This window comes from Melopsittacus undulatus, chromosome 17 (genome assembly GCF_012275295.1).
Source record: "Melopsittacus undulatus isolate bMelUnd1 chromosome 17, bMelUnd1.mat.Z, whole genome shotgun sequence".
NCBI classification, from domain to species: domain Eukaryota; kingdom Metazoa; phylum Chordata; class Aves; order Psittaciformes; family Psittaculidae; genus Melopsittacus; species Melopsittacus undulatus.
The window spans coordinates 1,038,158-1,065,925 of record NC_047543.1 but is presented as its reverse complement, the minus strand read 5'-3'; the positions used below and the strand labels follow the sequence as shown (position 1 = coordinate 1,065,925).

At 48.6% G+C, this 27,768-nt stretch overlaps 1 protein-coding gene across 3 annotated transcripts; it reads left to right on the top strand.

Annotated features, from left to right (window-relative positions):
* The first annotated feature begins 1,333 nt into the window (after window positions 1-1,333).
* On the top strand, window positions 1,334-26,307 carry ZNF652 (zinc finger protein 652). 3 transcript variants are annotated; one of them, XM_013130895.3, is made up of 6 exons: window positions 1,334-1,452; window positions 16,954-18,102; window positions 20,914-21,061; window positions 21,565-21,680; window positions 22,849-22,993; window positions 23,436-26,307. In XM_013130895.3, exons 2-6 carry the CDS (start codon window positions 17,194-17,196, stop codon window positions 23,948-23,950), a joined length of 1,833 nt encoding a protein of 610 aa, XP_012986349.2. In that variant the 5' UTR covers window positions 1,334-1,452; window positions 16,954-17,193; the 3' UTR covers window positions 23,951-26,307. The 3 variants fall into 3 exon arrangements, with proteins under 3 accessions (XP_012986349.2, XP_033926011.1, XP_033926012.1); XM_034070120.1 differs by lacking the exon at window positions 1,334-1,452 and adding an exon at window positions 7,712-7,799 and having other exon boundaries at window positions 23,436-23,950; XM_034070121.1 differs by lacking the exon at window positions 1,334-1,452 and adding an exon at window positions 12,294-12,312 and having other exon boundaries at window positions 23,436-23,950.
* Window positions 26,308-27,768: the final 1,461 nt, after the last annotated feature.

Sequence of the window (27,768 nt, the reverse complement as noted above, 5' to 3'; positions counted from 1 at the left end):
ACAAAGCAGATAAGGAAAGAAATCACAGGCAGGGAAGAGATTGTAGACTAAAGGATTTAAAACTATAGTAGGAACACAAGTCAGAGAAGGGGGCAAGAGGAAACCAATGCTACAGGGCACAAGAGATTCCTGAAATCCCTGGGAAGCAGCTAACAGTAGCAAAGTGGTGCCCTTCCCCCTTTTCCTGTTTCTGCTATTCTGGCCAATTCTTTTCCTGCTGCCAAACCCAAACCACAGCAGTGCTCTTCCCTCCTACACAGTGGTTTCCAGGGCTATGGATGAGGCTTTGCCGCTTCCTCAGGGAGGTGGTACCACTGTGAGATGCTGTGCCAGCCGGAAAGCAGCAGCCCCGACCCTCCCCACATGCTTTTGTGCGCCCTATACCTGCTGCCAACAAGGAGCTCTACCAGCAAAACCCATTTGGTTTGTATTTACTCCTTGTCACATTTCCCTCACACACCAGGCCCGGGCCCTGCAGGTGGGTGAGAGCAAGAAACCACAGGCCAGAGTTAAGTAGTTATTAGTATTTGAAGGGGAGAGGAAGATTGGAACAAGTGGGAGCTGGGGTTTGGCACAACAACAAAAGCAACCGACTCCTCCGGCTACTGTAAACCCGGCAGGGCCTCGGTGATAAAGCTCGTTTGAGTTCTTACCTGGCTCCCGCGGGGCAGCTCTGTCAGCCTACGCGACAGCGGCCCTGTCCCCGCGCCTCCCGTCCTGAGGCCTCACCCCCATCTCTCGGTAAGGACAGGAACACCGAGCCCGGCGCTGTCGCGGCTCCTATGGCGGTCGGTGCAGGGCCGGGACCGAAGGCCTCACTGGGGCGAGGCTCGAACCGGGCTGGCCGCAAGGCGCTGCAATTAGGGCGGCCCTAATTACCTCAGCGGAGCTAACGGTCGGTGCCTCACCTGAGCCCCGCGCATGCGCACCGCCCCCCCGCGCACCTCACCTGCGGCCCCGGAGGTGAGCAGCGGGGAGGTGGGAGCGAGGCAAAGCCTGACTGCGCATGCGCGCGCGCCGCGCTCCCCTCAGCCCGCGGGTATCCCCCCCCCCCCCCAGCCCCTCCCTCCCCTCCGCGTGCGCGCTCCCCGCCCCGCGCGCGCGCCAACCCCCCCCCCCCTCCCTCCGCGTCCCCGGGCGCGTCCCCGCGCGCGCGTGCGCGCGGCGGAGTCGCGAGACTGACGGCGGCCACGTAGCGCTGCGGCGGCGGCGGCGGCGGCGGACGGGAGCGCGAGCGGCAGCCGCGGCCCCGGGGCCTGGGCCCGAGCCCGGCGCAGCGGCCACTGTGAGCGCCGCGGCGGCGGCTGAGGGGGCCGAGCAGGGAGGGAGGGCCCGGCCGCCTGCCCTCCGCCCTCCCGCCTCGCCTCCGCCGCCTCGCCCGGGCTCCCCCCTCCCTCCCCTCGCCGCCCGGCATGGACGGTGGCGGGGGCGGCCCTGCGGGGATCGGCCTGGGTGAGTGCGGCCGCCCGCTCGGGATCCCCGGTCCCTCCTCTGCTCGGGCCTGGCTGCAGCCGCCGAGCAGCGCTAGGCCCAGCCCGGGGGTGGGTGACGGAGGAGCGGGCTTGAGCCGCCTCCGGCCTGGAAAGCCTGGTGGGGGGGGTTGGAGGAAGGTGAGGACCGGGCCCGGCCCCCCGGTGGGAGCACGGGAGCGGGCGGCGGAGGAACGGTGGTGCCGGGAGGGGCTGTGCCACCTGCATGCGCAGGGCCGGGAGGTGAGCGGCTGCCTTTCCCCACCCTGGCCTTCAGCCGCCTCCCGTCACTTGCCGGGGCTGCAGCCGCTGTGGATGCTGCTGGGACCGGAGTTGTCACTGGGTAGGGGAGGCAGCGCTGCGGTGCCTCTGAACTGCTGCGGGGCCAGGGGCTGGGGGTGCGAAGGGGAAAAATGAGGCTTAAAACCCTGATGTTTTACCTTTTCCTTTGGTTTTTTGCTGAGGTGCCTTCGCTCGCAGGACAGATGCGCTGGTGTGTGCGCCTGAGGGGTTGGGTTTGGTTTTTAACTACCTTCTGTGTAACTTTGGGTCCTGTGGGTGTCTCGGTGCAGGTATTGTTAGAATGAGAAGATCTGCTTCAAGATAGCGTATCTCTTCCGTCTTAATAGTAATTGTGTGAGTATCTTTAATCACAGCGGAGTTTTGGCATCTTGTGCAGCAGCAGTGATTGAAGTCAAAGCGAGGGAAGCGCCGTAGACATAAAGGATGTGAGGAATGTGCATTTTTCTCTTTCCAGGGGATGACCTGAGCGGTATTGTTCTGGGAATGGCAACTGGCACATGCTTTGTTGACAGTGGTGTATGCGCGGTGACTCGGGAGAAGGACGGTGCGGGATGTGTGTGTGTGCGCTGAATAAAGGAGGTGCAATGGGGGAGCATTGGTTTGTGAAGCCTGGCCGGGTGCACCTTGGTTTGCCAGGACTGCAGCTTGATTGTTCCCTGCTGGAAGTCGGGGGCCCTTCCTCTGGAGGTGCCTGGTGGGTACGAGTGAAATGGGGCTTGTAGGTGCGAGGCTGTGGACGCTGCTCGTGTTAAAAGGGCTGTGGGGTTGCAGAACGTCAGCTTAAAAGGAGCTGGGGTTTGGTGGTAACGTAGTTTACATCCTTTACATGCATCTGGTGTTCCCATCGCAGTCTGAAGCCCCTTTATCTGCCTTTCTGCCTGCCTGCGAGATGGATTTTTTCCTGCTTTGTAGCGATTCTAATCAGGCACTTGGAGTGTGGTTGGTTTGCTGAATGAGTGAACAGCCCCATCCCTGTCCCAGGCAGCCAATGCTTGAACTGAGATCTCCATAATCAAGTGCAGATACAGGGTGAACTCAGTGTAAACGTGTAGTTGAGGAGGCTTCAGAGTGCGTGTGTGAAAGGAGCAAACTCCTGAAGGCTTTTGATTTCTCCAACTCAGCAATTGGTGACTGGGATCTGTAGGACCTCCAGATTTAGCTGCAGGAACAGAGATTTCAGGTAAATGCTTCATGACTTAGCATTTATATTATTTGTAAAAAAAAACCCTTTCCAATATTTACAAGATCGAAAGAGAATTTGGCATTTTAGCTGTTATGAGTTTGTTGTAAAGGACTTACATTATGGTGTTATTATCCTTATTGAATACTGATACAGGAAGCCTTTAACTGATGTTTTCTGGACAGTAAATTCTTCAGGGGTTCTGTATCTAAGGGCTAAATTACAGAAGCAGTTTGCCAGGTTCTGGTGCAAGTACAAGATGTTAGGATGCTCTGCTTTTATTCTCTCTGCTGGAATCGTAGAACCTGGAAGTTTCAGACTTGGAGGTGCAATTTCATCTACACATGAGAAGTCTTTATAGGTACAAGCAGTATAGGTCAAAGAGAACTGTTTCTGGTGTCATACCACCCAGAGGTGCCCGTGTAAGAATGACTTGGGACCTATGAGTTGGTTCAGCTGCATTAAACAGATACTTTCTGCAAGCAAGATCCCATCTTCCAGTCTTGGATCTGTATCATATCAGTGCCTAATGAAGAGTGGTTTACCAACAGCATGTTTGAGACAGGCACAGGTATATTAAAGGTGGTTACAAAACCATGCCATCAGTGACCTATTTCTCTGTGGCACTCTTCTTGTCAAAGAACAGATTTCTTTCTGAATCCTCAGCAAAGAGAGATGTAATTGGAAAGAAGTGCCAACCAATTGAGGAGATGCAGATATTCTCTAACAACCTCCTTCTGTGCTTTATTATTGTATTAGAATATCTGATAGCCATTCTCTTGGTTAAATTCCTACAGCACAGAGCTGCTGAGCTGAATGTGCCCTGCTGTGGTACAGTGCTCTCCCTACCAGATCTACAGCTTGGCTTCTTCTTGAAGCTGCAAACTCTTGTTCGAACACCTACCCTCAGAAGTGAGTAAAGTGTGAGTAGATGACACCCAGACCATAGCCCATCTTGGGGCTTTGCAGGATCTTCCTCCCCAGTCCTTTTGGAAGTGGGAGGGGGTTTGCTTTGAGCCCGCAAGTAGAATCCCTGCGGCTCATACCCAGTGAAATCATAACAGACTTTCCCAGCACGGGTGAAACCTTTGTTACAACCCAAGCTTCCAGTGTCTCATTTCCACAGTACCTGTGCTAAAGCTTCATTTTCCAAGTGATCTCCAACGGGTGATTTTGAGGTTGCTCCTCCCTCCTGAAAAACAATTGCATAGGGAGTGAAACTCTGGCAGTAGCTCCAGTGCCAGCAGCTTAAACTCATTAACACAAGCAGCTTGCATTAGTTTCCTTGACACTTTCAGACACCCTTCCCTGAGGAGGTTTCAGACTGGTAGTTTTCACTCTAGAGAAACATTTAGCTATGCTAAGCAACTACCAGCATTTGGGCTGCCTCCCTCTCTGGTGTATTCCTGAGTTTTGAAACCTGAGTCTCAGTGGAGAAGTGATTTTAGGCATGTCATATGGAAGAAAAGGCCTGCGTGGAGGTTGCTGCCGTTAGGATCCCTGCTAACATTGAGACAAAACCTGTGGAGCCGATTTCACTCTGTCCCAGGTACTACATAGAAGTGAGCTTTCCAGCTGGCATTCTGGAGGAGTATTTGTGGTAGCGCTGTGAAGACAGATGGCCTGGTAGGATAAAGTAGTAGGTTTGTTCTGATTTTACAAGCAGAAAGTCTAATAGTGGTCAGTTTACAGACAAGCATCCATTGATCCACGTCCCCTCCTTTATGGGAATGTTGTACACGAGCAGTCACAAATATTTGAGTTGGAGCCTGGCTGAACCTTGCAGGTGCAGGAAGCTCGCTAGGACTTGGCTTTTCTGCTGGCTGGTCTGGTGGAAGACAGTACAAATCTGTTCCAAGTGCCACAGTTGCTTGCAGGTCATGCTTATTTAAGCCTTTTTAGTGCTTATGTGATGAAAAGGGAATTAAGGAATGTGTCTTAATAGTGTTTTCTGCAGACAAATCACAGCCAGTGGCAACTGTGGATTTTAATGGGAGAAAGTAGGTTCTTTCTAGCGAAAAGCCTGACTGCTGTTAGCATCCATTGCCCCAGCACGGAGCGTGTACTGGGAGTTAGCTGTGTCACTGGGATATTTCTGGCCATTTGCCAAGTGGGAGTATTGGTATTTTCCAGTCGATGCAGAGATTTTGGCCATGTGTGTTTTGGAGCAGCAGCAATTCTTCCTGCTTGGATTTCTGTAGGGTTTCTGGTTCTGTCCATTCTAACACTGTCCCATGCTATGATGGCAGCTCTAACCTTGACTCCAGTCATTTTCCCTTCTTATTTCTCTTCCATGCTAGCAAATCTGAGGTGTTTCTCCCAGAAGGTGAGCTCAGATGCATTGCCATTCCTCAGTATATTTTGTATACGTTCTCCAAGTTCCCTATGAAGTACCATGCACTGTGTTTGACTTCCCATGTCTGTGACATGCGTGTCCCTTGATGAGGGACTCACATTGGTGTTTAATGCACCATGACTCCAGTAGGCTCAGCAGTGGAAATACAAGTTGTGGTCTGGAGATGTGACTTCAGAAGCCTTTAGCACAGAAACATATCCTGATAAATCCTCATGTCATGTCATAGTGAGAATGGCTGCTGAGCATCTCCAGTTTGCTTTATTGTAACATGCACTTCCCTTCCTCCCCTTGGACCTTTCTGAATTCATTCGGATGCTCCTGGTTTCCTGTTTGGTGTCCCCTCATCTTACCCTTTCTTACGCTGTTTTCTTCTGCCTATTTTAGAGTTGTTTCCTAAAACTGTGTGTTTTCTTTTCCCTCTGTTAGACCTCCCTAGCTTTTCTAACCTGCAGGTTTCTTGATGAAGGATCCCACCTTCTACTTAGCCCATTTCTGATGCTATAAAATCATTTGACATCATCTCTCCTGTGCTTCTGTTATCCCACACTCCAGGCACTTTGAATTCAGACAGGAAGGTGAATTATCCCTGCTGCCAGTGGGTGCTCTTTTTCCCTTCTCACCCTCCCTTTGCACAAATAACCCCAATCCTACTGAGCTGCTATCCCTTGTCTTGCTTAGGACATTAAGGAATTGTTCCATGTTGAAAAGAGGGAATGAAAAAGGTTTGGGTGGGTTTTCTTCAGTCTTGAAGTGTTTTCTCCCTCATTCCTGGCTGCATCTCATTGCTGAGACCTGGAATTCACCTGCCACTGGGCAGGTCCTGGTGTGGTTTCTGTGACACTGCTCAGACCTTTGCCAAAATGTGGATTTGACTTGAAGTCTCCAACACTGATCCTACTGCTCTTAAAGAGGAATCACGGAGTTTGGGTTATAATATGCTAGTAGCAGTGATGAAATTGCTCCATGAGCTCGTTCACAGAGCTGATCCAGCTGAAAAATGATCCCAAGGAATGGTTATTTTCCAGGCAGACTGATTTCCCAAGGAATCTTGCCTTGCAATCATAAGAATGCTGGTGTTGGCATATAAACAGGGAAAGTGTACTGCCTCCTTTGGCAGCCACGCAGCCTTAGATCAGATTAAAACGAACAAGTAACTTTGGCCTCAACTGATAATTGTCCTCACTTTGCCCAGAAGGAAATTTAAATACAAAGAGAGATAAGATGTCTATAGCTGTGTAATGAATTAGAGGAAAAACTGGGAATAGAATCCACTGTATTGATGGGAAGAGTATTTATGCTTGAGAATCACAACTGTTAAGACCTGTGGAGGTTGCAAGGAGCTCCTGTTGTGGAACAGTGCCTGTCCTGATCACGCATGGACTTGCTGAGCAGCTTTCCATCTCCATGTCGAGCTCTGGTACCTCCAGGGAGAACACTGACTGTAGTTTCTACTTGCAGAGGGAGGGTATGTGCAGGCAGGAGTTCCACTGAAGTATCCTTACTTGTTCAGTGTTTGGTAGTAGCTGATGAATTTGTGTGTTGCTAAATGTGCTTTGTTAAACTCTGTCAGTATCAGAGCAGGGAGATGCTCTGTTTCCCCCAAAGTGTCCATTGTGCATCTAAGACAAGCTCTGTGTGTGGTGGTTGAGAAGATTCAGGAGCTCAAAACAAGGATGGCAGTCGGTATTGGGAGATAACGATACCAAACAGTTACACAGGGTTTACAGGAGCGTGCTGACATTGTGCAAGGAGAAACACAATAGTAAGGGGTTTGGTATTGGCACATTTAGACTTTGTCAACAGTAGATTACCTAAACCTGTGCTGGTGCTTTGTGCATGCATGAACACACACCTCAGCCTCGTCCTAACCACAAGGCTGGGCTTCATCCCAGCGCTGCTTGGCAAGGCAGTAGTTCAGATGCTGCTCAAAGTTACAAAACAAACTCTCCAGGCCAATGCAGGTGTGTTTCTGTGGGCAGCATGAGAGGAGGAGGCACTAAGAGAAGCCCAGAGAAGGAGGAGAAGGGGAGGAAGGCTCCTGGTGCTGATTTACCATGGTGAGAGTGGCACATCCTGCTCCAGCTGGTGCATCCACCCCTGCGCAGAGGGCAGTGGTGCAGCTTTTCTGTTGCTGTGGAGCTTTATCCAAACTCGTTGCTGGTTTCGGAATCAAAATGATCTGCCTGAGAACATGGAGAGGCTTTAAACCTATCCGTAAGCACATTCCAATGATGTGAGAAGAGCAAACTTGAGTTTGGAGAGATCAGATTCACGCTTAAGGAAGCCAAAGGAGATTTTGCTATTTCAAATCTTTTCTCTTTTCTGCTGTGTACAACTCCCAGCAAAACCCCCAAATATTTAAGGTTTTTTTTTCTTTTCTTTAGGATAAAGTGGACATCTGGCAGTGAATCAGAAAGGCTTTAAAAGCTCCATTGAACTGTGACTGAGGGACTCTGAAGTGTGTGTGTACCATCACGCTCTCGGCTCAGATGTATGTATTTCACTGTGTGATATACACAGTGTGAGAGAGGAATGCTCCAGGAGCATGTTACGTGCTGGGCTCTGTGTGTACTACAGGCTGGCCAGCACAGCTGTAAGCAAAGAAGTGAACCTGCCTCTTGAGTTTTCTTAAGCTGAACCCTAGTGCCATGGGTTAGTGGTCAACTGGGCAGTGCTGGGGTAAAGGTTGGGCTTGATGATCCTAAAGGGCTTTTCCAACCTGGTTGATTCTATGATTCTGTAGCAAAAATACAAGACTTGGTTGTTCCCTCCCTTCTACATCCTGCAAAGGTCTCCTTTAGGGCTTGCCAGGAGAGGAGGGAAGGATTCTAGGATCCTGGATGTAAAAGTGCTGCATTAAACAGAGGAAAACCCTCTTCTCCAGAGCAAACAGCCCAGGCAGAAGTTCTCCCTGGCAGCTTGGCTTTGCAGACAGACCATTTACATTTGGTTTCTCTCTCAGCTCACCTGCATCTCCATATTCAGAGGCTCAGATACACATCGAGGGCCTCTTTCTCCACTCCTCCTCCCTGGGAAGCCAGGTGCTAACTTTGGGGAAACACAGGTAGAGATCTTGATGATAGTTTTCCTTTTTGCTTCCATCTGGCTTTGGGTGTAGCCTCCGTGGTTAGTGCAGTCATTTACAACCTTAGAGTAAGTTAGTGATGTTTAATAAGGTCAGTGCTGGCATCTGTGAGTATTAATCTTAGTGCGGTTGTTACTGGTCTTCAACTATGGGAGCAGCTAATGGTGGAAGGAAGAGTTTTTAAAGCAAAGGGGAATCCTGCCACTGAACGAGAAGAAAACTGGGCAATGACAAGTGATTTGGAACAAGGAGTAGGCTGGTGGGTGAAACAATTACCCTTCAGTATTGTGGCAGTGGGTAGCTTTGAACTTCTGGCACATGTGATGAGTGTACAAGTTTGAAGGGACAGATGATGTGTTAATGTGGTCATATAAAGCTTTTTTTGTTCCATAGATGTGTCCTTAAGTTATCAAAGTGATACATATGAAAGGTGCATACATGTGAATGACTGTTGAGTGCTGACCTTGCATTTGGTTTAATCTTGCTTTCAGTTTCTTGCCTTGAGAGACAGAGATGGGAGACAAGGATAGATCTGAATACAGGGAAGTTCCTAGGTCAGTCACAGGAGTTGACTTTTTGTATATTTAAGGTAGTAGGAAGAGCTTAGACTCTTGAGTGTGTATCATTGTGTGTTAGAGCTTTTCGAGATGCTTTTGCTTAGTAGAAGGAAAATGTTGAGGTTTGTGGTTCTCATATCTAGAACTAGTTGACAGGCAATAGAAAGCCTTTGGCTTATAGCAACAGCTGAGGGATTCAGATGCTGCAGAATTCCCCAATGGCAGTGTCCTCAACTGGAGATAATGCTTGAAAAAACTCCAGATTCTCAGCTCTGGGAATCCCTGCTTTGAAAGCCTTTGTCCCTCAAGCCACATTTCTGGATACAGGCAAAGAATTCAGCTGAAGAAATGGAAAAAGCCTGCAAGTTTTTGATCCTGGTCTCTATGTTTTAGCTGCAGAATATTCTCCAAGGCGTTTTTCTGGGATTGGGAATACACTCCACTTCATTTTCCATTAGACTGTTAAATACTTACAGGCAGATAGCCAGCTCCATACAGTGCACATATGTCACCTGCTGAGTTAGCAAGATACCTCTCATAGGTTATGTTAGGAATGGTCAAAACCAGTGAGTGAAGACGGGACAGTGTAGATGCTGCCCTGCATCTTCAGGCTGTCATGTATCATCTCAGCAGACATGCTTCAGCCCCTGGACAGTGGACCAGGATGTATTCACTCCCCACTCTTTTGTTTCCCTGCCAAGCCTTGCTGCAACACTTGCAGTCCCTGCTGGTGTTGTTGGGCTTTATGATGTGCGTGTCGCTTTGCTTGCTTGGACCGAGGTGAATCCATTTGAGCCAATGGATGGTACCCAAACATGTGGCATCGCTTCAGTTCCAGCAGCAGACAAGCCCCAGTGCCACGCACCATTGGACGGCTCATCTTTCCCAGGAGTTGATGGGAAAATCAGTTTCCAGAGAACTGGAAAGAAGAGTGCTCAGTTTTGCTTTTCACAGGGATTGGGAATGCTGGTTCCAAGCAGCCTCTTGCCATGTGGACACCATATTCCCAAGTCTGTATCAGCCTGGCCTGACACAGCAGCTGGGATTGCTCTTCCCTCCTTCCCTTTGCAGCTCCTGTAAGCAGGAACCTGGTAGAGATCCCATCTCCTCGGTGGGTGTTACAAGCTGGCGCTGGATGTCTTGCAGATGGCAGAGCAGATCCTTAGTAGCAGGCAGTGATTTTAGTTTGCATTTACATGGGCAAAGGCAGCCTTGAGTACTGAGCATAGAAATGCAAAACCGGGCAGGATGTGCTGAGTGCAGCTCTGTCTGAGAGCAACCTCACCACTTCAGAACATATTTTCAGGGGTTTTGCATATAAAGCAGCTGAGATGCACAAGAAAGGGATGATTGTACCAGGATCTAAATAATTCCCTCTTGTGTTATAGTCCTGATTACTATCCGCTGACATGATGTAACTTGGACCAGATGTGTTTTCCCACTAACTGGAATCGCTGGGCCTGGAATTCTGGTTCATGCACCTGCTCTTCAAACTGTGCAAGGATATTGAAACTGCTTTTTATGTGCTCTAAAACCACTGCTCGTGTGTTGAACTGCAGGTGACTGGGCTTAGCCAAGCACGGTATTGTCACACTGCAGCCGCTAGTGATGCGCGGATAGACTCCACAACTAGTTAAAGGTGTAAAGCAGGTATGCTTTTATTCAGCGCTGAGGTGCATGGGGATAGCTCCTCCAGAGCATGCACACCTCAGGGTTGTTCTCCCTTTACATTTATTCTCTTAAGGTATACATAGACATGAGGTTGCTCAATCTGCCTATACATATTTATTATCTATCCCCACTTCGTATTACAATGAGCCAGAAGGTCCTTTGCACCTGCGCAGTGCCCCTTCTGGTCATGGGCAGGGGTCTCAGGATGAAGTAAATGAGTCTTCCTCTTGTGGGTAGGGGTCTTCAAGATGAAGTAAATGAGTCTTCCTCTTCTTAAACTTCACACCTTTTAACCTTCAGACATGGCCTTAGGGTCTGGTCGGGCCCAATCTGCTTCTCCCTGGCTTATCAGTAGAAGCAATCATCTGCTTTTGTCCCTTGTCAGCAGAACTGCATCTGCTTCTCCCCCTCCAGCAGTAATCAATGCCTTGGCAAGATGGCAATGGCAGGTGCTTAGGACAGACAATACCTTTGTTTAAGCAAAGGAATTCCTTTAACCCCCTTGTACAATTTCTCTGTGTTACCCCCCTGTACATTGGTTACCCCTGTATCACTAGTTCTTTCTTGCTGCTGCGCTGCTCAGAATCCACATTACCTAAGGACTGTAGTGAGAAAGGATTGATGTTTTGACCTCTTCAGGGGAAACACAGCAGAACTTTGTGTTGGACAGTATATGTCAAGCTAAATTGTAGCTGTGCAATGAGAATGATCTTTTTTTGAGGTATTATCTTGTATTTCTATCCTGTCTGCTGATGAAATTGGTTAATGAGTGAGACTGAGGAATATGAACAGAAGCAAAGTGAAAAATCACACCCTTATCTCACCGTTTATACTCCCCAGAATGATGCTTTCTCTTATCAGCCTGTCAGAATAAACATGTGCCCGTTTATCAGTTGATCAGAGGTCTAATGCTTCTGCACCCAAATAATGTGAGTAGGTGTGAAAGCGTTTAACTTTAAAGGATGCTGCTCTTTTGCAGGGGATGAGCTGCTCCTGCATTCCGAATGCACACAGTCTTTAGTTGTACTGGAAGTTCCTTCCTGCTGAGTAGAAAGGCAGCAGGGATGCTGGTTGGGCTGGTAGCCAGGCTGTGATGTGTCCCAGGCTTGGCACAGTGTTGGAGCTCTATTTCATTCATCCCCCCAACCTGCACCTGCCTTACTCCTGAGTGTGGCTTCTTCAGAACTCTTTGGCTAGTTAGTAACTGGTGCATTATCTTAACTAATGTAAATTGTTGCTTTAGGCACATGGGGTTTCATGGCTTGTAAACCCTGAGCAAATCTGGTTGCCCCAGGACTTAACGGAGCTGCTGGGTTGTAGCTTCCAACCAAAAGGCATTCAGGATCCTTCAGGTTTTTCATGCATCCTTCAGCTTCAGGTTGTTCATGCATATGCAGAATGACATTGCCTTTAACTACAGCAGTTCTAAGGCTTTTCTTTTTCTAATTGCAGTCTTGTTTTAAGGAAAAGAGCATTTCAAGATGTTTGAAGCATCTTCAGTCAATCCATGAACAAGTGAACTTGGGTTTATGTGTAGTGGTCAATGCACCTACATGGCAGAGTGGCAAAATCTGTTCCTTGCATTGTCTCTCATATCCATTTAAAAGCTGCTTGCAAGGGAGATCTGTTGGCTCTTAAGAGGGGAAGTCTGGTGTGAAGCTCCAGGTCCTGTGTTGTCAAGGAATCCTCAGGTAGGTTGGGATGCTTGTGATGGTGTTTCAGTGCTGCAGTGTTAGCTGTGGCTCAGATCCACACACACTGCAGCCTTTTGGAGACCTGAGTTTGTCTTGATGTCTTGTGAGGTTTATTGAGGTTGAGAGCACTTCTGACTGTACCAGGATGGGAGCGAAATCTGGTCCAAGAGGCTGGTAAATGGAACCAAACAGTTCTGTCCTGTACCTGCCTTGAAGGGCTCTGTTAGAACAGAGCATGAAAATAATGGATGGCTCATGAGTTAATGCATTTTTAGTGTTGGACATTGACTACTGCAGTCTCTTGTAATACTCACTTTTCATGTACGTGTGTGAGCTGCAGGAAGGGCCCAAGTTCTTACCCTTCCTGCTCCCCTTTCCTTATGGTGTGTGTAAAACCCAAGCAGATGCCGCTGATGTGTGAATTGAAGCATGGGCATTTTGGAAGGGATTTTCTAGTGGTTATGGCTATCTGGGAAGAGGAGGGAGAACTTCCAGATGTTACCTAAGTAATAAAGCCATACAGAGCTGTCTTTGTGGTGGCAGACAGATCACCCTTGTGCCTGCAGTGCTTCTGCACTTGCCAACCTACAGCAGAGTGGATTAGCCCAGAGTCTGACCATCTTCAGAGCTAATATTGATAACTTTTGTATGGGCAGCAGTTCGGAGGGTTTCAAATCAGGACTCACACATCAGGCCACTGTCCCCAAGTGCTGCTTCTGCCCTTGCATGGAGCCACCAGCACCATCCAGTGAGTGGTTCAGTGGCCATGTGTAGGCTGTGCTGGGCTCGGGGGCTCACAGGGAGCCTTGGGGTGCAGACCTGACCGTGCAAGCACTCCATGGAGTACCAAAGTGGGGAGAAGCTGCTTTTATCCTATACATCGGTGCCTGCCCCTGGTGGGTGCTTACCAGAAGTCAAATCCCTCAGCTTTGGCCCAGGTTAGGTGTAAATGCCTCTCTCTGGGGGCCAAGTGAGGACATGGAATTCAAAGTCATTCACCTCCGAGTGCATCACACTTGTTGTGTGTGATTTCAGGGCATCTCCTGAGTCAGAGTTGGGGCAGGTAATTGCACTCTGTGCTCTCTGCTACAAACGGGTCTATTTTTAGGACAGATAATGTGAAGAACTGTGGTTTTTCTTTAGAAGCAGCACAAGCATCGCATGCAGTGTTGCTCCCACATACACGTGCTTCCTCCACCTACACATCTGTCTGCAGGTTGGTTGTACTTTTTTCTCTGGGTTGGAGCTTGTCGTGTTTCACAGGATCCCAGACTGGGTTGGAAGGGACCTCAAAGCTCCTGCAGCTCCAACCCCTGCCCCGGGCAGGGACCCCTTCCACTGGAGCAGCTGCTCCAAGCCCCTGTGTCCAACCTGGCCTTGAGCACTGCCAGGGATGGGGCAGCCACAGCTTCTCTGGGCACCCTGTGCCAGCGCCTCAGCACCCTCACAGGGAACAGCTTCTGCCTTAGATCCAACCTGAACTTCCCCTGGTTCAGTCTGGGCCCATCACCCCTTGTCCTGTGGCTCCAGTCCCTCCCCAGCATCCTTGCAGCCCCCTTCAGACACTGGAACTGCTCTGAGGTCTCCACACAGCTTCTCTTTTCCAGGCTGAGCAGCCCTGATGTCCTCAGCCCTCAGGCTTGCAGGACTTCCTTGTATGACCTTTGATTAGTGTTGGGTGTAGCTCACAAGCTCATTCTGTGCCCCTAATACAGCTACTCCTCAGGTTTAGGTCTTGGTAAACTTCAAAAAGTGCTTTTAAGCTGTGTATCTTTTCCTGTTTTATCCACAACCTGCATTGCTCCCTATAGTTATGGGGTTGGAATTCCTTGTGTGAGCTCCGGCCATCCAGCAGCTTTGAAAAAGGCAGATTCACCTTTAAAGACCAAGCAAAAATGAAAGCATCCAAATGCTACATCTTCCATTTGGGATGAGAAACTCCCCAAAACAACCCAGGCCAGTATTTGGGGCAGAGCTGCCTGGGAACCACCAGCAAATCCATGTGTGCTGCTTGTATTCCATGGCTAAGGAGGGCTTTGCTTTACCAGCTGTTAACTCCTGTTGTTTGAAAGCTGCAGGTCCCTTGAGGGTGGCAGGCGGTGCATTCAGAGTGAAAGTAGGTTACTGATGCTGCAGAGCCAAGTGGGTTTGAGGCCAAACAGCTTTGATAACTCCGAAGAAGCCCTTTTGTTGTTCTGCCTTTGAAGTGGGACTGCGCTTGTACAAAGGGGTTGGTTACACAGAGTATTCCTGAGCTGAGCGGGGTGAAATGATGGCAGGGCACGAGCAGAGAGTATTTTGCCATGCAGGAAACGGGTGAAGGTAACAGTTCCTTTTGTGCCAGTGTTTGTGCTTTTCCTGGCTCTCTGGCAGCTCCAGGGTGATGCTTGATGTGCTGAGGGAATAACCAGGTATCCTTTTCTCCATGACCCAGGGATAGTTCTGAGCTGCTGAATAATTCATGGAGTTTGAAGGGAAAGGCTAACCTGGATTTCCTCATGCCCACTGCTTTCCAAGGGCCTTCCTGGCTCTGGGGTTGTTAATGCTGGCTTGCAATCACAACCGGTTTAGTTTATTATTTACTAGTTTTCCCATCGGGATATTACTTGTGATCACAAGCCAATGGTAACAGCCCATCTCCACCTATTTCCTGGCTCAGCTGGGTCTTGGCTTCTTCCTGCCTCACCTCTGGAGCTGGGAAGCTCCCAAGACCCTGCCGAGGGGGAGGATGCAGGAGCAGGAATAGATGCTCCTGTTGCGGTGCTGCCGGTCACTGTCTGGCATCCTCAGGGCCCCTTCTGAAGGCATCTGGGAAGCCTGGAAAACCATTCCCGAATGTGTTGGAGTGAACTTTGAAGCTGCTGGTCAGGCCTGTGGACGTGGGGCTGCTGCTTCCCCCAGCGTGGCACTTCACAAAGAGCTGGAGGGCACAGTTCAGCCTTTAGTATCCAAACCACCAAGACCATTGGTAGGTTCATCTCCTGTTCCACTGCATTCACTTTAAAGGGGGAAATGCTGGAATTTCCCCCCTTTAAACATACATACTTATACATAGATACAAAAATATGTAATTCCCTTAGAATATATAAGTTGTATCAGAACATGTTTGGATAGAAATTAGGGCATTTGCCCCATGGAGAGTATTTTAACTCAGTATGATGTGGAAGGAGGTTTCTCCTAAAAACCTGTGTCTGTGAGGCTGCTTTATGTTGGTGGCTTTTTATTGGTGCTCCACGAATAGCAATAATACAAGCGGCCCTATGATTCTGTGCAATCCAAGTGGTTTATACCTGCCTGCTGGGCTTAGCCTCAAGGAATTGATCAGATTCCAGTAGTGAGATTCCAGTTTTGTTTGTATTCAGCTGCTCAATCCATTACTTTCTGTGTTAGGGCCCTTCTCTGCCCTTTAGTCAAGGGATGTCTTCTCCTCCTGTGCATCCTCTAGTCCCAGGTTTAGCGCCCAGTGTGTTTAGGCAGGACTGGTGTTTCTGATTTGATCAGCACAGCCCACATCTTGGCTCACTGCTGCAGTGCTGTGCTGCCAAAATGCAACTGTCCTGGTGGGAAACAGATGGGAGAGATTCGAGTCATAGAATGTCAGGGTTGGAAAGGACCTGAAGATCATCCAGTTCCAACCCCCCTGCCATGGGCAGGGACACCTCACACTAAACCATGCCATGCAAGGCTTCGTCCAGCCTGGCCTTGAGCACTGCCAGGGATGGAGCATTCACAACCTCCCATTCCAGGGCAATCCATTCCAGTGCCTCAGCACCCTCACACTAAAGAATTTCTTCCTTATATCCAATCTAACCCCCCCCCCCGTTTAGGTTTTAACCCATTACCCCTTGTCCTGTCGCTACACATTGATCACTTGTGTTCGGTGGGGATCACGTGGCCGTTTGCACAAGAGGAAGTAGCAGTGTCCTGGTCAAATTCCAACTTGGATAACTGCAAGTGGAATTGAGATGGGCAAGCGTCATGTTGTGTGGCTGCTGCATTGGGGAATAAGTGGCTGGGGGAAGGGAGAAGGAGACAAAAGAATAAGTGCTTTAAATCCAGAGGCTGGGTGAGGGATCTCTGAGGTGGAAAGGAGCAGGGGACACGGTGTTCTTCATGTGATTTAGTGCTGTGAGCTGAAAATGGCTCCATTGAAATCCTTCATGCATATCTACACTGATGGAATGTTGTTCCGTGGAACATGTCCTCTTGCCTGGGGAAGGATGGGCTCCCTTTGGGAGATACAGGAGGAGAAGAGGTGTTTCTGTGCAGGTGTGCACCTGGTTTGATGGGGAGGCTTACAGTAGAGTGGGGCTGCCTGTGCTCCTGAGGGTCCAGGAGGAGCTCAAATGAGCATCTTGGTTCAGCCTTGAGGCAGGGGGTGGTGGACAACAGTCATTGCCTTGAGTTCCATATCCCAGGAATGCAGCAGCACTTCTGGTCCCCAGGGTGTGCTTGTTTGTACCTAAAGCTGCCAGGTTTGCTTGAGTCAGTGCTATAGGCCAGGCCACCCGCAGCAGATGCAGCTCACAGATGCTGTACCCTGTGTCGTACCCCAGTTTTGCAAGCTCAGAACAATTAGCTTGGTGATGTTAGGGCTGAATTGTTAATTGACTTTGTCTTCTCTGTTGTCTTTTCTAGGTACAATGGTCAACGGTTCCTTGGCAACTTCCTCCAGAAGAATAATGACTCCTGCTCTGCTCTTGCCATAATACCAGAATCCTGTGACCTACACGTCAGTGCTCAACACCAGCAGAGAATCCTATTGTGTTCCTTCTGTGTAGATGGAAGAGGCGTCGGTCTCGAGAGTCCATCCTGATTTCAAGCTGCTTCCTTGGTTTTTCTGGGATTAAAGGTGCTCAATGAATCAGGGCCCCCCAAATGAGTCAAACAGCCAATTCATGCCAACAGTTGGTTGACAACTGTGCGGCGCACGTCACGGGGATGGCACAAGAGGACAGTCGCCATGGGCAAGTGCCACCTACCTTTTATCATGGTGCCAGCCAGGAACTTGATCTGTCCACCAAAGTATACAAGAGAGAGTCAGGAAGTCCTTACTCTGTGTTGGTGGACAGCAAAATGAGTAAACCCCATCTCCATGAAAGAGAGGAGCAGCCATATTTCAGGGAGAACAGAGCAGTAGGAGAGGTCCAGGCTGTGAAAGAAGATAGAGAAAACTCTGAGGACTCTGAGGAGGAAGAAGAGGAGGAAGATGAAGTGACTTACAAAAGGGAGCAGATTATAGTAGAGGTAAACCTTAACAACCAAACATTAAATGTATCAAAAGGGGAGAAGGGTGTCCCCTCCCAGTCCAAAGAGACTGCTGTTCTTAAGACCAGCAGTGAGGAAGAGGAGGGTGACAGTGAGGAAGAGGTCACTGAAGACAGTAGTGATTATGAGGCGAATGAGAGGCAGAAGAAAAAAGAGAAAAGAGTGGAAAAAGTTAGTGTTGCCCAAAGGAGAACAAGGAGAGCTGCATCTGCTGCAGCAGCCACAACTTCCCCATCACCCAGAGCTACAAGGGGTCGTAGAAAGAGTGTGGAGCACCCCAGGCGTAAGAAGAAAGCTGCAAAGGAGCCCAAGGCACCTGTGCAGAAATCAAAGTGTGAAGAGAAGGAGACTTTAACCTGTGAGAAGTGCCCCAGGGTGTTTAACACACGTTGGTACCTGGAGAAGCACATGAACGTCACTCACAGGCGCATGCAGATCTGCGACAAATGTGGGAAGAAATTTGTGCTAGAAAGTGAGCTGTCCCTTCACCAGCAAACAGACTGTGAAAAAATCATCCAGGTAGGTTTGCTCCCTGCTTGCCACGTTTCCAACCCTTCTGTCGTGCCCTGGATACAAGCGACTGGACACTTTAGAGGGGGAAATCTTTTGCGCAGCCCAGGTTCTGACCGAGACCTTGTCTCTATGTAGTCACACTTTGGTGTCTTCCAAAGGCAGTATATGGCAGGGAGCAGAGTGTGCAGCTGCCATCTGGTGTAGCAGAGTTACTGTAGTTTTCAACCCCGAGCTGGGGAAAACACAAAGCTGCTAATGTCAGACTCCAGAAACAAGTGCATTTGCAGTGAAGTCCTTTGGCAGGATAAACCCTCCTCCTTCAGGTGCTGAGCGCCTGCAGCTATCGCTAGCTTTAATGTGCACAGTGTTTTAGTGTCCTGAAATCAGTCACAGAGCGTGGCCAGGTAAGATTTCAAAGGGAGAGTGGAATTCTGGGGCATGTTGCTGGTGTTGGAGTTGTGTGACATACCAGAGAGGCAAGCAGGTGAGAAAGAAACTGGGGAAGTCAGGACGTGAACCGGTGTTCAAATGGAAATCCCACTGAGCCAACTGCCCACAGGTAACTGACAGTAGGTGTTCATGTATGCATTTGGCAGTGCATGAATTCGGTGACTCAGTCTGTTAATGGCCTTTTCCCAGTGTAAAAAAGCTCAGTAAATCCCACTGATAATATAAAGATCTCTGGTCTTTGTCACCCAAAGATTTGCAGCTTTTAATTGGCTCCAACAATGGCAGCCTGTGTTGTAACAGAACCATTTTAAAGTCCTAAGTTGTGGAAAGAGCTCCAGAGTTTCTGATTCATCTGTGGTTTGTGCTTTGCTCACAGGCATCTGTGTTCTCCTGTAACTGGGGGCACTGTTGTTGTAGCTGCTGATTCAAACGTGCTTGCTTTGCCTTGTTAAGCTCAGCACAGCATTGCCATCTACTTCTGAAGTGATCCCACTGCCAGCATGGAGCTCAGCTTTTGTGCAGCTGAAATGCTGAGAGTTCCCAGGGCTTTGGCGAGTTCTTTGTCTGCCCAGTGAGTTTTAGCAGCAAGATTTAAGATTTTACTTGTTTGTTTAAATGCTGCCCTGAATTGGGATTCAATTCCCACTGTGCGGGAGACAGTGGAAGTGCCTGTCCTGATTTCTCTTTGCTGTGAGAGTCACACGCAGCTCTGTGTAACATTGTGCTGGTTTTCCTTATGTTTCAGCTCAGAGGAGGAAGACTAAAGGAAAGAGTAGAATATAAGTTAATGAGTCTTGAGCCTAGTTAGCAAAACACATCAACGTTGCAGTGTGTCCTTGCAGGGTTTGAAACGAATACTGCACAAGTTTAGTGCGGAGGACATTGAAATGCAGATTGCAGCAGTGCCCCATCATCCAGGTGGCTCTTTCACAGCATAACACTCTTTAGACTTGAAGCAGGAATTCATGAATATTTGGAACATGGGGCATAGAATGAAGAAGGAGCCTGTAATCCATGCACACACGTGCTGCTGAGGGGTTCCTTTCCTGTGCCCCAAAGTGATAGGGTAAGGAAGAAATGGTAGCAGTTGTACCCAATACAAGCAGAATCAGGTCTAGAAACTGTCCCAAATACTTCCAGGATTTGGGAATCTGAAGCACTGCTGGTCATCTTCAAGTTCCCACTATAGGCATGTATTCAACAATTCTATCTCTCCTGACATTTGGAATGTGGTTCCCAGCTGCCTGCTCATTTGGTTTTGTCACACGTGGCAAAAGGAGTAAGGGGATATGAACATGTTATGTTAATACAGGGTTTAATGTGTCAAGGGGGATATGGAACTTTGGGAGGAAGGAATGGTTTCATTATGGGAGTGGTAATTGAACTGATAAGAACATGAGGGACTCCTCTCTGTGATTTTCAGCAAAGGGAGGGGATATATCCGTTTTTCCAGGTAATTTCTGGGTTTCATCCTTTTAACATGAGCACCTTCACAGAGCTTGTGTTGTCACCTCCGTCTCTCTCTGTAGTAACTCTCAGTATTCTACATGCTGGAGTGCTCAGGCTGCTACAAGGACTGTTTTTATCAAGTCTTTAGCAAGAACCAGCTGTTGGGGGAAAAGAGATGTATGAGAGCGCTTGGATCCTGCTCATCACAGACTTTCTGGACATATCACAGGGAAGAGATTCACACGTTGTTTGTATGTTGTTATTTTAGACCTAGAGTGCTGCTGATCCGTATAAATAGAGTCAGAACACCAGAGGTGGAGGTGACAACTTGCTTTGTGCCACACTCTCCACATGGTCAGGAGCTGCAAGAGGGAAGCTGCCTTCTGCGTAGAGCTAAAAGGAGATGAGGGAGCTCTGAGTGGTGTTGAGTGTTGGAGGGGTCACAGTGCTCCTGTGAAAGACAGAGCTGGACGTGCAGATGGGTTTAAAGGCAATGTGGTGGTGGTGGCCTCCTCCACCTCCCCAGCTGCACCAGGGCTTGGGCTTGCTCCCAAGCCAGCAGCATCCATGCCTGTGAAGTTGTCTTCTCTCTGTGTTAGCTCCTTGAGGGCTGATCCTGCTGGATGTGCTCTTCTGCTGGGGAATAAGCTCGTGCAGGGGCAATAGTGGTATTCAGGTGGCACCACCATGCAGTGTGTTACCATCCTCTCCAATCCTGCTCAAGCTGGCTTTTCTTGGTGTCATTGTTTCAAGTCTGAAACAATCAATGTAGGTTTAATCTGAGACATTACACAGCCTTTTGACTTGGTTTGTCCTTCTTTTTGTCACACAAGAGGAAGATCCATGGTTTAACTCCACTGACTTGAATTACTGAATCTTTCTGATTGAGAATTCCTTCTATTTATCCCATTCATTCAGTGCGTTTCCTGTAATAAGTCATTCAAGAAGCTCTGGTCCCTCCATGAACACATCAAGATTGTCCACGGATATGCAGAAAAGAAATTCTCTTGTGAGATCTGTGAAAAGAAGTTCTACACCATGGCCCACGTGCGGAAACATATGGTTGGTGAGTTATTGATCAGTGCTTCTGCTCGTTCTGCCTCATGAGCATAGAATGGTTTGGGTTGGAAAAGACCCTAAGGTCATCCAGTTCCAATCCCTTGCAGTGGGCAGGGACCCCTTCCACTGGAGCAGCTGCTCCAAGCCCCTGTGTCCAACCTGGCCTTGAGCACTGCCAGGGATGGGGCAGCCACAGCTTCTCTGGGCACCCTGTGCCAGCACCTCAGCACCCTCACAGGGAAGAGCTCCTGCCTTAGATCCAACCTGAACTTCCCTGGTTCAGTTTGAACCCATCACCCCTGGTGGTTCTTAACTCCTGATTGCTGTTTTGTGGAGAAATACAATAACTTCAGTTATCTGAGCTTTATAATCAGCAAGTTCAAGTCTGTAGTTCTGGGCAGCAAGCAATATCTCTGTGTGTCTATGTGTATGTAGTTCATAGAGGAAAACAAATGGTTTGAGAAAAGATTGCACTGGAATGACCCTCTCTAATGTACTGTTGTGTTGCAGCACACACAAAGGACATGCCATTTACATGTGAAACCTGTGGGAAATCATTCAAACGCAGTATGTCTCTCAAAGTACATTCCCTACAGCATTCTGGAGAGAAACCTTTCAGATGTGAGGTGAGGCAGCAACTGGTAATACATGGAGATACGGTAGCAGGAAGGTGTCAACTTAGTAACCCTGTCAGTGGGGACTGTAGGTGGAAACTGAATTGCCTTGTAACTGAGGTGTAGCTCCATTAAAATCTGGGCAGACTGTGGAGAGCACAGCAGAGATGCAACAGTTCAGAGATGTCTGTGGTTTGCTCTGACTGCTGGCTCTGGTGTTTTAACTCAATGGTGCCCACTACAGCAGGATTTGAATCCCCCTCTTCCCTCGGTGTTCATAGCAAAGCCTAATGCAAATGCCATTAATCCTCCCTGTCCTGCCCGGCTACTTGAAGCAGATGGCAGTGAAAACACAAATCACTGCTGGATTTTCACCTGTGGGAAACACTGCAAAGGGTGATCTCCCTGGGATCTGAGACTCTGAACTTGCATCTCTGACAGCGGATGTGTGCTGGGATGAGGGGAAGTCTCTCCCTGCTGCACTCACAGACTTTTGCCATTGCCATTTTATGCCTGCCCTGGGGAAGGAGACCCAATGGGGCAGACTAACCCAGTCATGTGTCTGGGGCAGATAATGTCAGTCACCTGATGGGGATGCTTGTGGGTATCACATGATGGAGGCAGGGGGTGCAGAGCCCTTCCTCTTTCCAGAGCAGGTCCGGTGGCTCACTCTGCCCATCAAATGAGGCACAGCTCCAGCCGGACACCACAGTGGTGGTTGTGCAGCCACGGTAGTCCTGGGAATCAGACTCCTTAGGAACAGACTTCCCTCATAGCAATAAATAACAGCTGTAAAGCCAGGCCCATAAGGCTGCTGTTGGCATTGGTGGGTGAGCAGAGTCCTCTAGTGGAGGCTTGCTGTAGTCCAGCAAAACCTCCGAATGACATCTTAAGCCAACAGAAGCACTTTGCAGTTGGCATAACCCTGTCTGCTGCCAGCAGCTGTGTCAGCTAAAGGCTGTGACTGTTCCACGCTCCTTGCCAAGGCTCCTGTGCCAGCAGACCTCTTAACACAGCCCAAATTCCACTGGCTGCGTCATTTAAACCCAGTGTCTCTGTGTGTACTAGCTCAGGTATTCTTAACTCCTTTCCATAGTCAGTTCAAAGTGCTGTCCCCTGACTGCCTTGCTTCCTGCTGTGTGATGCCTGAGCATCATGGCTTGCTGTTTTTCTGTTGCAGAACTGTGATGAGAGGTTTCAGTACAAGTACCAGCTGCGCTCGCACATGAGCATCCACATTGGGCACAAACAGTTCATGTGCCAGTGGTGTGGCAAAGACTTCAACATGAAACAGTACTTTGATGAGCACATGAAAACACACACTGGTAAGGACTAATCAAGGAAAAGCACGAGTAGCTGCAGGGCAGGCACTTGCCTGTACTTCCAGTTGTATTCCCTTGCTTGAAATTCGGGACCAAAACTGCTCTCTGAAAAAAATCAGAGAGGAGAAGTCCATACATCATCTCCTGTTAGATCTGTACTCCTGTGATTCACTGTGGGGGAAAATGAGAGCTCAGGCTTACTTCCTTCTTACTGTGGTCTGAAGGAACCCCTCGCCCAAGCCTTGTAGAAGGTTGTCATGCATCAAAATCCAAAGGTGAGAGAGGATTCCATAAAGCCCGAGGGCTGCTGTGGAGCAGCTGTGTGTGTTTGCTGAAGGCAGCAGTCACGGAGCCTTTGCAGGCTGCAGTTTGTTAGCGTAGACGTGCTGAAGTGTAAGGGTGAGCAGCTGTTGTGTGCCTCACTGATGGCTGGCTCTGCTTGCAGGAGAGAAGCCCTTTATCTGTGAGATCTGTGGCAAGAGCTTCACCAGCCGCCCCAACATGAAGAGGCACCGCAGAACTCACACAGGGGAGAAGCCCTACCCGTGTGACGTGTGCGGCCTGCGATTCCGCTTCTCCAACATGCTCAAGGCACACAGGGAGAGGTGCTTCCGTGTCACCAGCCCCGTCACCGTGTCCGCTGCTGTCCAGATCCCACTGTCCACCACTTCTCCTGCCACCACGGTCCCTGCTGTCGTGAACGCGCCCACGGGCCCAGCGCCACCCATCAACCTGACCCCCGTCAGCACCCTTCCTCCGCGCCCCATTCCCCACCCGTATTCACACCTTCACCTCCATCCTCATCCTCACCACCCACATCACCTCCCGGTGCCCCCAGTCCCTCATTTACCCCCTCCTCCAGCTCTTTTTAAGAGTGAGCCTTTAAACCACAGAGGCCAGAGTGAGGACAGCTTTCTGCGACACCTGGCAGAAAAGAACAGTTCAGCACAGCACCACTAACGTCTCTGCTCCCTGCCAGCTCTTCCCCATTCATGCACATGGAAACCTGCCCTCCTGGCAGTCCAAGAGGGTTGGTTGGTGAGGATCCTCATCTTTCTCTTAGCCCCAGCACACGGTCCCCATTCTGCCCCTTGAATCAGTTACCAACCGAGGAAATCCTGTTTCGGATCAGCAGTGCTCCTCTGAACCTGGGACCCAACAGGACTTCAACCCCATTTGCTTGCGTTTTGCTGGTGACTTTTCTACATTTCAGAGACTGAGACTTGTGGGATTTTCTAATTTCATATCAGCTGATGAGGTATGCTTGCTTTTATAGCCTGGCCTTCTTCTCAAAGAGGAGACAGGCCTGGTTTTCCTTTGTACTAATCGGAAAGGCTGTGAGATTAATACAGAGCATTAATTGTATCACTGTGTATCGTAATGGATTCTTTTCAGCTTTTGGGGCTGGCTATGGAGTGAGCCAGCCACGTATCACGGTATATTTGAGCATTATAAAGAAAGACACAGAACTGTCTTGTTTGTGTAGCTCTCCTAACACACTCTTTATTTTACTACAGAAATTATTTTAGAGGTTTTTGTATAGACCTATTTAGTAGTCTGTTTCTAAAATGAAATGTATTTCAATAAGCGGTGTAATTTTTTCAGTGTAGCTGGACCTATGTTGTATAATAGATAAATTTTTATAATCATCAAAATGTGATTCTTAAAAAGATGCATAAAGCTTCTAGAGTTAAAGTTATTCTTACAACCGTACAACGTAAAAGGTGCTGCAGAGAAGAAAGGAACCCAAGAGGTCTCTGGAAAGGTTGCCTCCGAAGTGATGGTGATTTAAGGACTTTAATTTATTTTAGTAGGGCTTGTTTTATTCCTTTTTAAACCTTATGTTTCCCTTTTCACGGTTTTGGACAAGGCCATTGGGATACCCTATTCCCACCGCACAGGTTTTCTTGGGAGGTATGGATGGGTTAGAAAAGGAGCCCCTTACACGTAGGGACCCGCTGCTTTAGGAATAGAGAGTCACAGGAGAATGGGAGATGTGACAGCAGAGAGGACATCGAGTACCTCAAGTCAAGCAAGCATCTTTTCCCTCGAGGAGAGCCGGGTTTAGAGGCTTTTCATGGGATGATTTGAAGTTGGGGATCACATCCAATGCTGCTCTTCAGATTGCCTCGTGGAATTCCTGGAGTTGTTAGGAGAGGGGAAAGGAAAGGAGATCCTGAAACGGGGTGTTTCTGACTGCTTGATTGTAAGAGTGAGAAGTTTGAATGAGACGGCTGTGTTCCAGTTGCATTGAGGAAATGCTGATAGCACTGTATGTACCATGTGAAGCTCTATCCCATAAACGTAATGTGCATAAAATGATGGGATGATTTCTAGGGGTCGTAGTCATGGCAAAGCTAAGTTTTCCAGTTGTAGGATAGGAAACTTTGAACTGTAGGCATGTCGCTGTGTCGGAATCCCGGGAGGCAATGAGGGGGGAATGGCAGGTTTAGTGCAGGGCTGGTGGGCTGGAATGCCAAATGTCTCTGTTTTACCAGTGAGTAGCTGTTATTTTTTCAGGTTTGTATTCCTCTTCAACTAAAACTAAATATAGCAGCATTATGCAAGCTAGGAACTTGTTGCCACCTTCACTGACGACAGAGGCCCAAGGCAATGTACTGTAAGTCCTCTTTTCCTTCAAATTCCCACTTTCCCGTGCTGCTTTTTGAGTTAAATGCCACCAAACTCCATCCAGAGATCCTCATAGGCCAGATGTCTGCTTGGCAATGAAGCAGGGGTTGTGGCTGATGGGATTCTTCCTGGTGTTGCTTCCTCCCGGTTAATGCTTTGACGTGTTTTGAAACACCAGGTCCTCTGTTGAGAATGAGCTCCTTGGGTGATGTTTTGGTCTTCACTGTTTTCTACCACCTTACCGTTCATGTTGGGTTTTTACATGACAAACATAGGAAACATTAGGACTTAGAAAGGGCAATTTCTGCCCACGAAACCTCCCCAGTTTTGACTGAGCTGAACCCCCTGAATAATAAAGCAATGGTTTTTTACATGTTCTCTCTATCATCTTTATGTGCACCCTCAACCTTCTAAAAGCAAAAGCCAGTTATGGAACTGAATTCCCACTCATGATGATGTTGTCATTACTGTGGCTGGTCCGCCCCGGAGGTTCTATGCATTCCACGTCACCGTTGCAACCTACGTTTCTGTCGTGCCACTCTTTTCTGGTCAGGCCTGTTATGAACTGATTTTTAAATGCTAAAAAAGGAAATAATAATAATAACCTTGGTAAATGGATTGTATTCCAGTTTTGCAACATGATTTTTCTTCTCAATAAATTTCCAGTATTAGGCTGCTATTCAGAATTCCAAAAGCTGGGACAGTTTTGTGCAGTTATTTAGTTCACAATGATGCACTTTGTATTTCGTTTTCCTTCCCAGACTTCCCAACTTCCTTTCTCTGGAAGCAGATTAAACTCTCGAGCCCATTTAATAGTCTGTCAGGATGTGATATGATGTCAACAGATTCTCCTCAGTATCTGGGACAACCAAACCAAGAGCTGACAATACTGGGCTAAAAACGTTGCAGTGTCATAGCTGAGAAAGTCCATATTCCAGCAGGCAAAGGAAAACGGGTGTTCCAACAGGCTGAGGAAATTCAAGGATGAGATGTGATTTAGGCTCTGCTTAAATGTGCCTTGCTCAACGCTACGGAACCTATTCCTGTGTGTTCCTGACTTTCTGCTCCTGCTGACGAACCAAGCGTGATGGTTTGTATCAGCTTGTCTCTATTGAGTAATTAATGGGCTTGCTTTGTGGTGGTAAAACACTTCCTTCAAGAAGAGCAAAGACAAACGATGCCAACTGCACCTCTTCGGCAGGGACCGTAGCAATAGGACAAGGGGTGATGGGTTCAAACTCAAACAGGGGGAGTTCAGGTTAGATCTAAGGCAGAAATTGCCCCAAGCCCTGTCCAACCTGGCCTTGAACACTTCCAAGGCTTGGAGACATGGCAAAAGAATTAAACCCATCCTTAAATAAAGGCAAACGGATGCATCTCATATGGATACTAGGGAAAAAGTCCCCACGTGTCCTCAAGCAGAATTTTACCCTGGCATCAACAAGGAAATCTGCAGGTTTTCAGCTTCTGATCTAATTCCAACCGAGGACTGAGAACTGCATGAGCTCCATGGCTGGTTTCTGAGCCAGCAAGAGACCTCCTGCCTGCCTTAACCTGTTCCAGTTTGTTTTAATGCCTGAGCAGTGGTTGTGGATCACCAGAGCTCCCTCTGATCTCAGCAGTAACCAGTGTGTTTTGTGGCCAAGGCCACGTTCTCTATTGCATGAGCTGTGGGATAAAGACTGGGCTGGGCTGTAGTGGTTTGGGGTGGAGGTTTGGATTGCTTTTAAATAGACCTGTATGGTCCCTGTGTTTTATTGACTTTATTTATTCCTTTCATGCTCTATTCCTGCCTTTACAGATTGGAATTGGCAAATAGCTTCTGATGTAATGTCTTGGAATATTGAGAATGGCTGCCTGTGGCCTGAGTCATAGCCTGCATGTATGTGCAGAGTGGACGTGTTTTGCAATGCAGGGCATCTCTGTACTGAGAACATGGGTACACGTGCATGTAGCCAGAGGAGGCTCCCCAAGAACAGCAGCTGCTCTGGATGTTTGCTCAGTGCTTCTGTCACCCTTGTCTTGCTGATCCCTCTCATTCACCATGCAGTGGGGGGGTGGTATGTGCGTGCATTGATCATCTCCATTCTCCATTCCTGTGCATCGGAACTTTGTAAGTCACAGTTGGAAACCAGGAACTGATGTGA

Bases quoted from the DNA above. Each gene is read 5' to 3' on its own strand.
- ZNF652 (XM_013130895.3), top strand. From the start codon at position 17,194: ATGAGTCAAACAGCCAATTCATGCCAACAGTTGGTTGACAACTGTGCG. The intron at 21,062-21,564 runs GTGAGTTATTGA...GTTGTGTTGCAG, and splicing joins CGTGCGGAAACATATGGTTG to CACACACAAAGGACATGCCA. The intron at 22,994-23,435 runs GTAAGGACTAAT...CTCTGCTTGCAG, and splicing joins GCACATGAAAACACACACTG to GAGAGAAGCCCTTTATCTGT.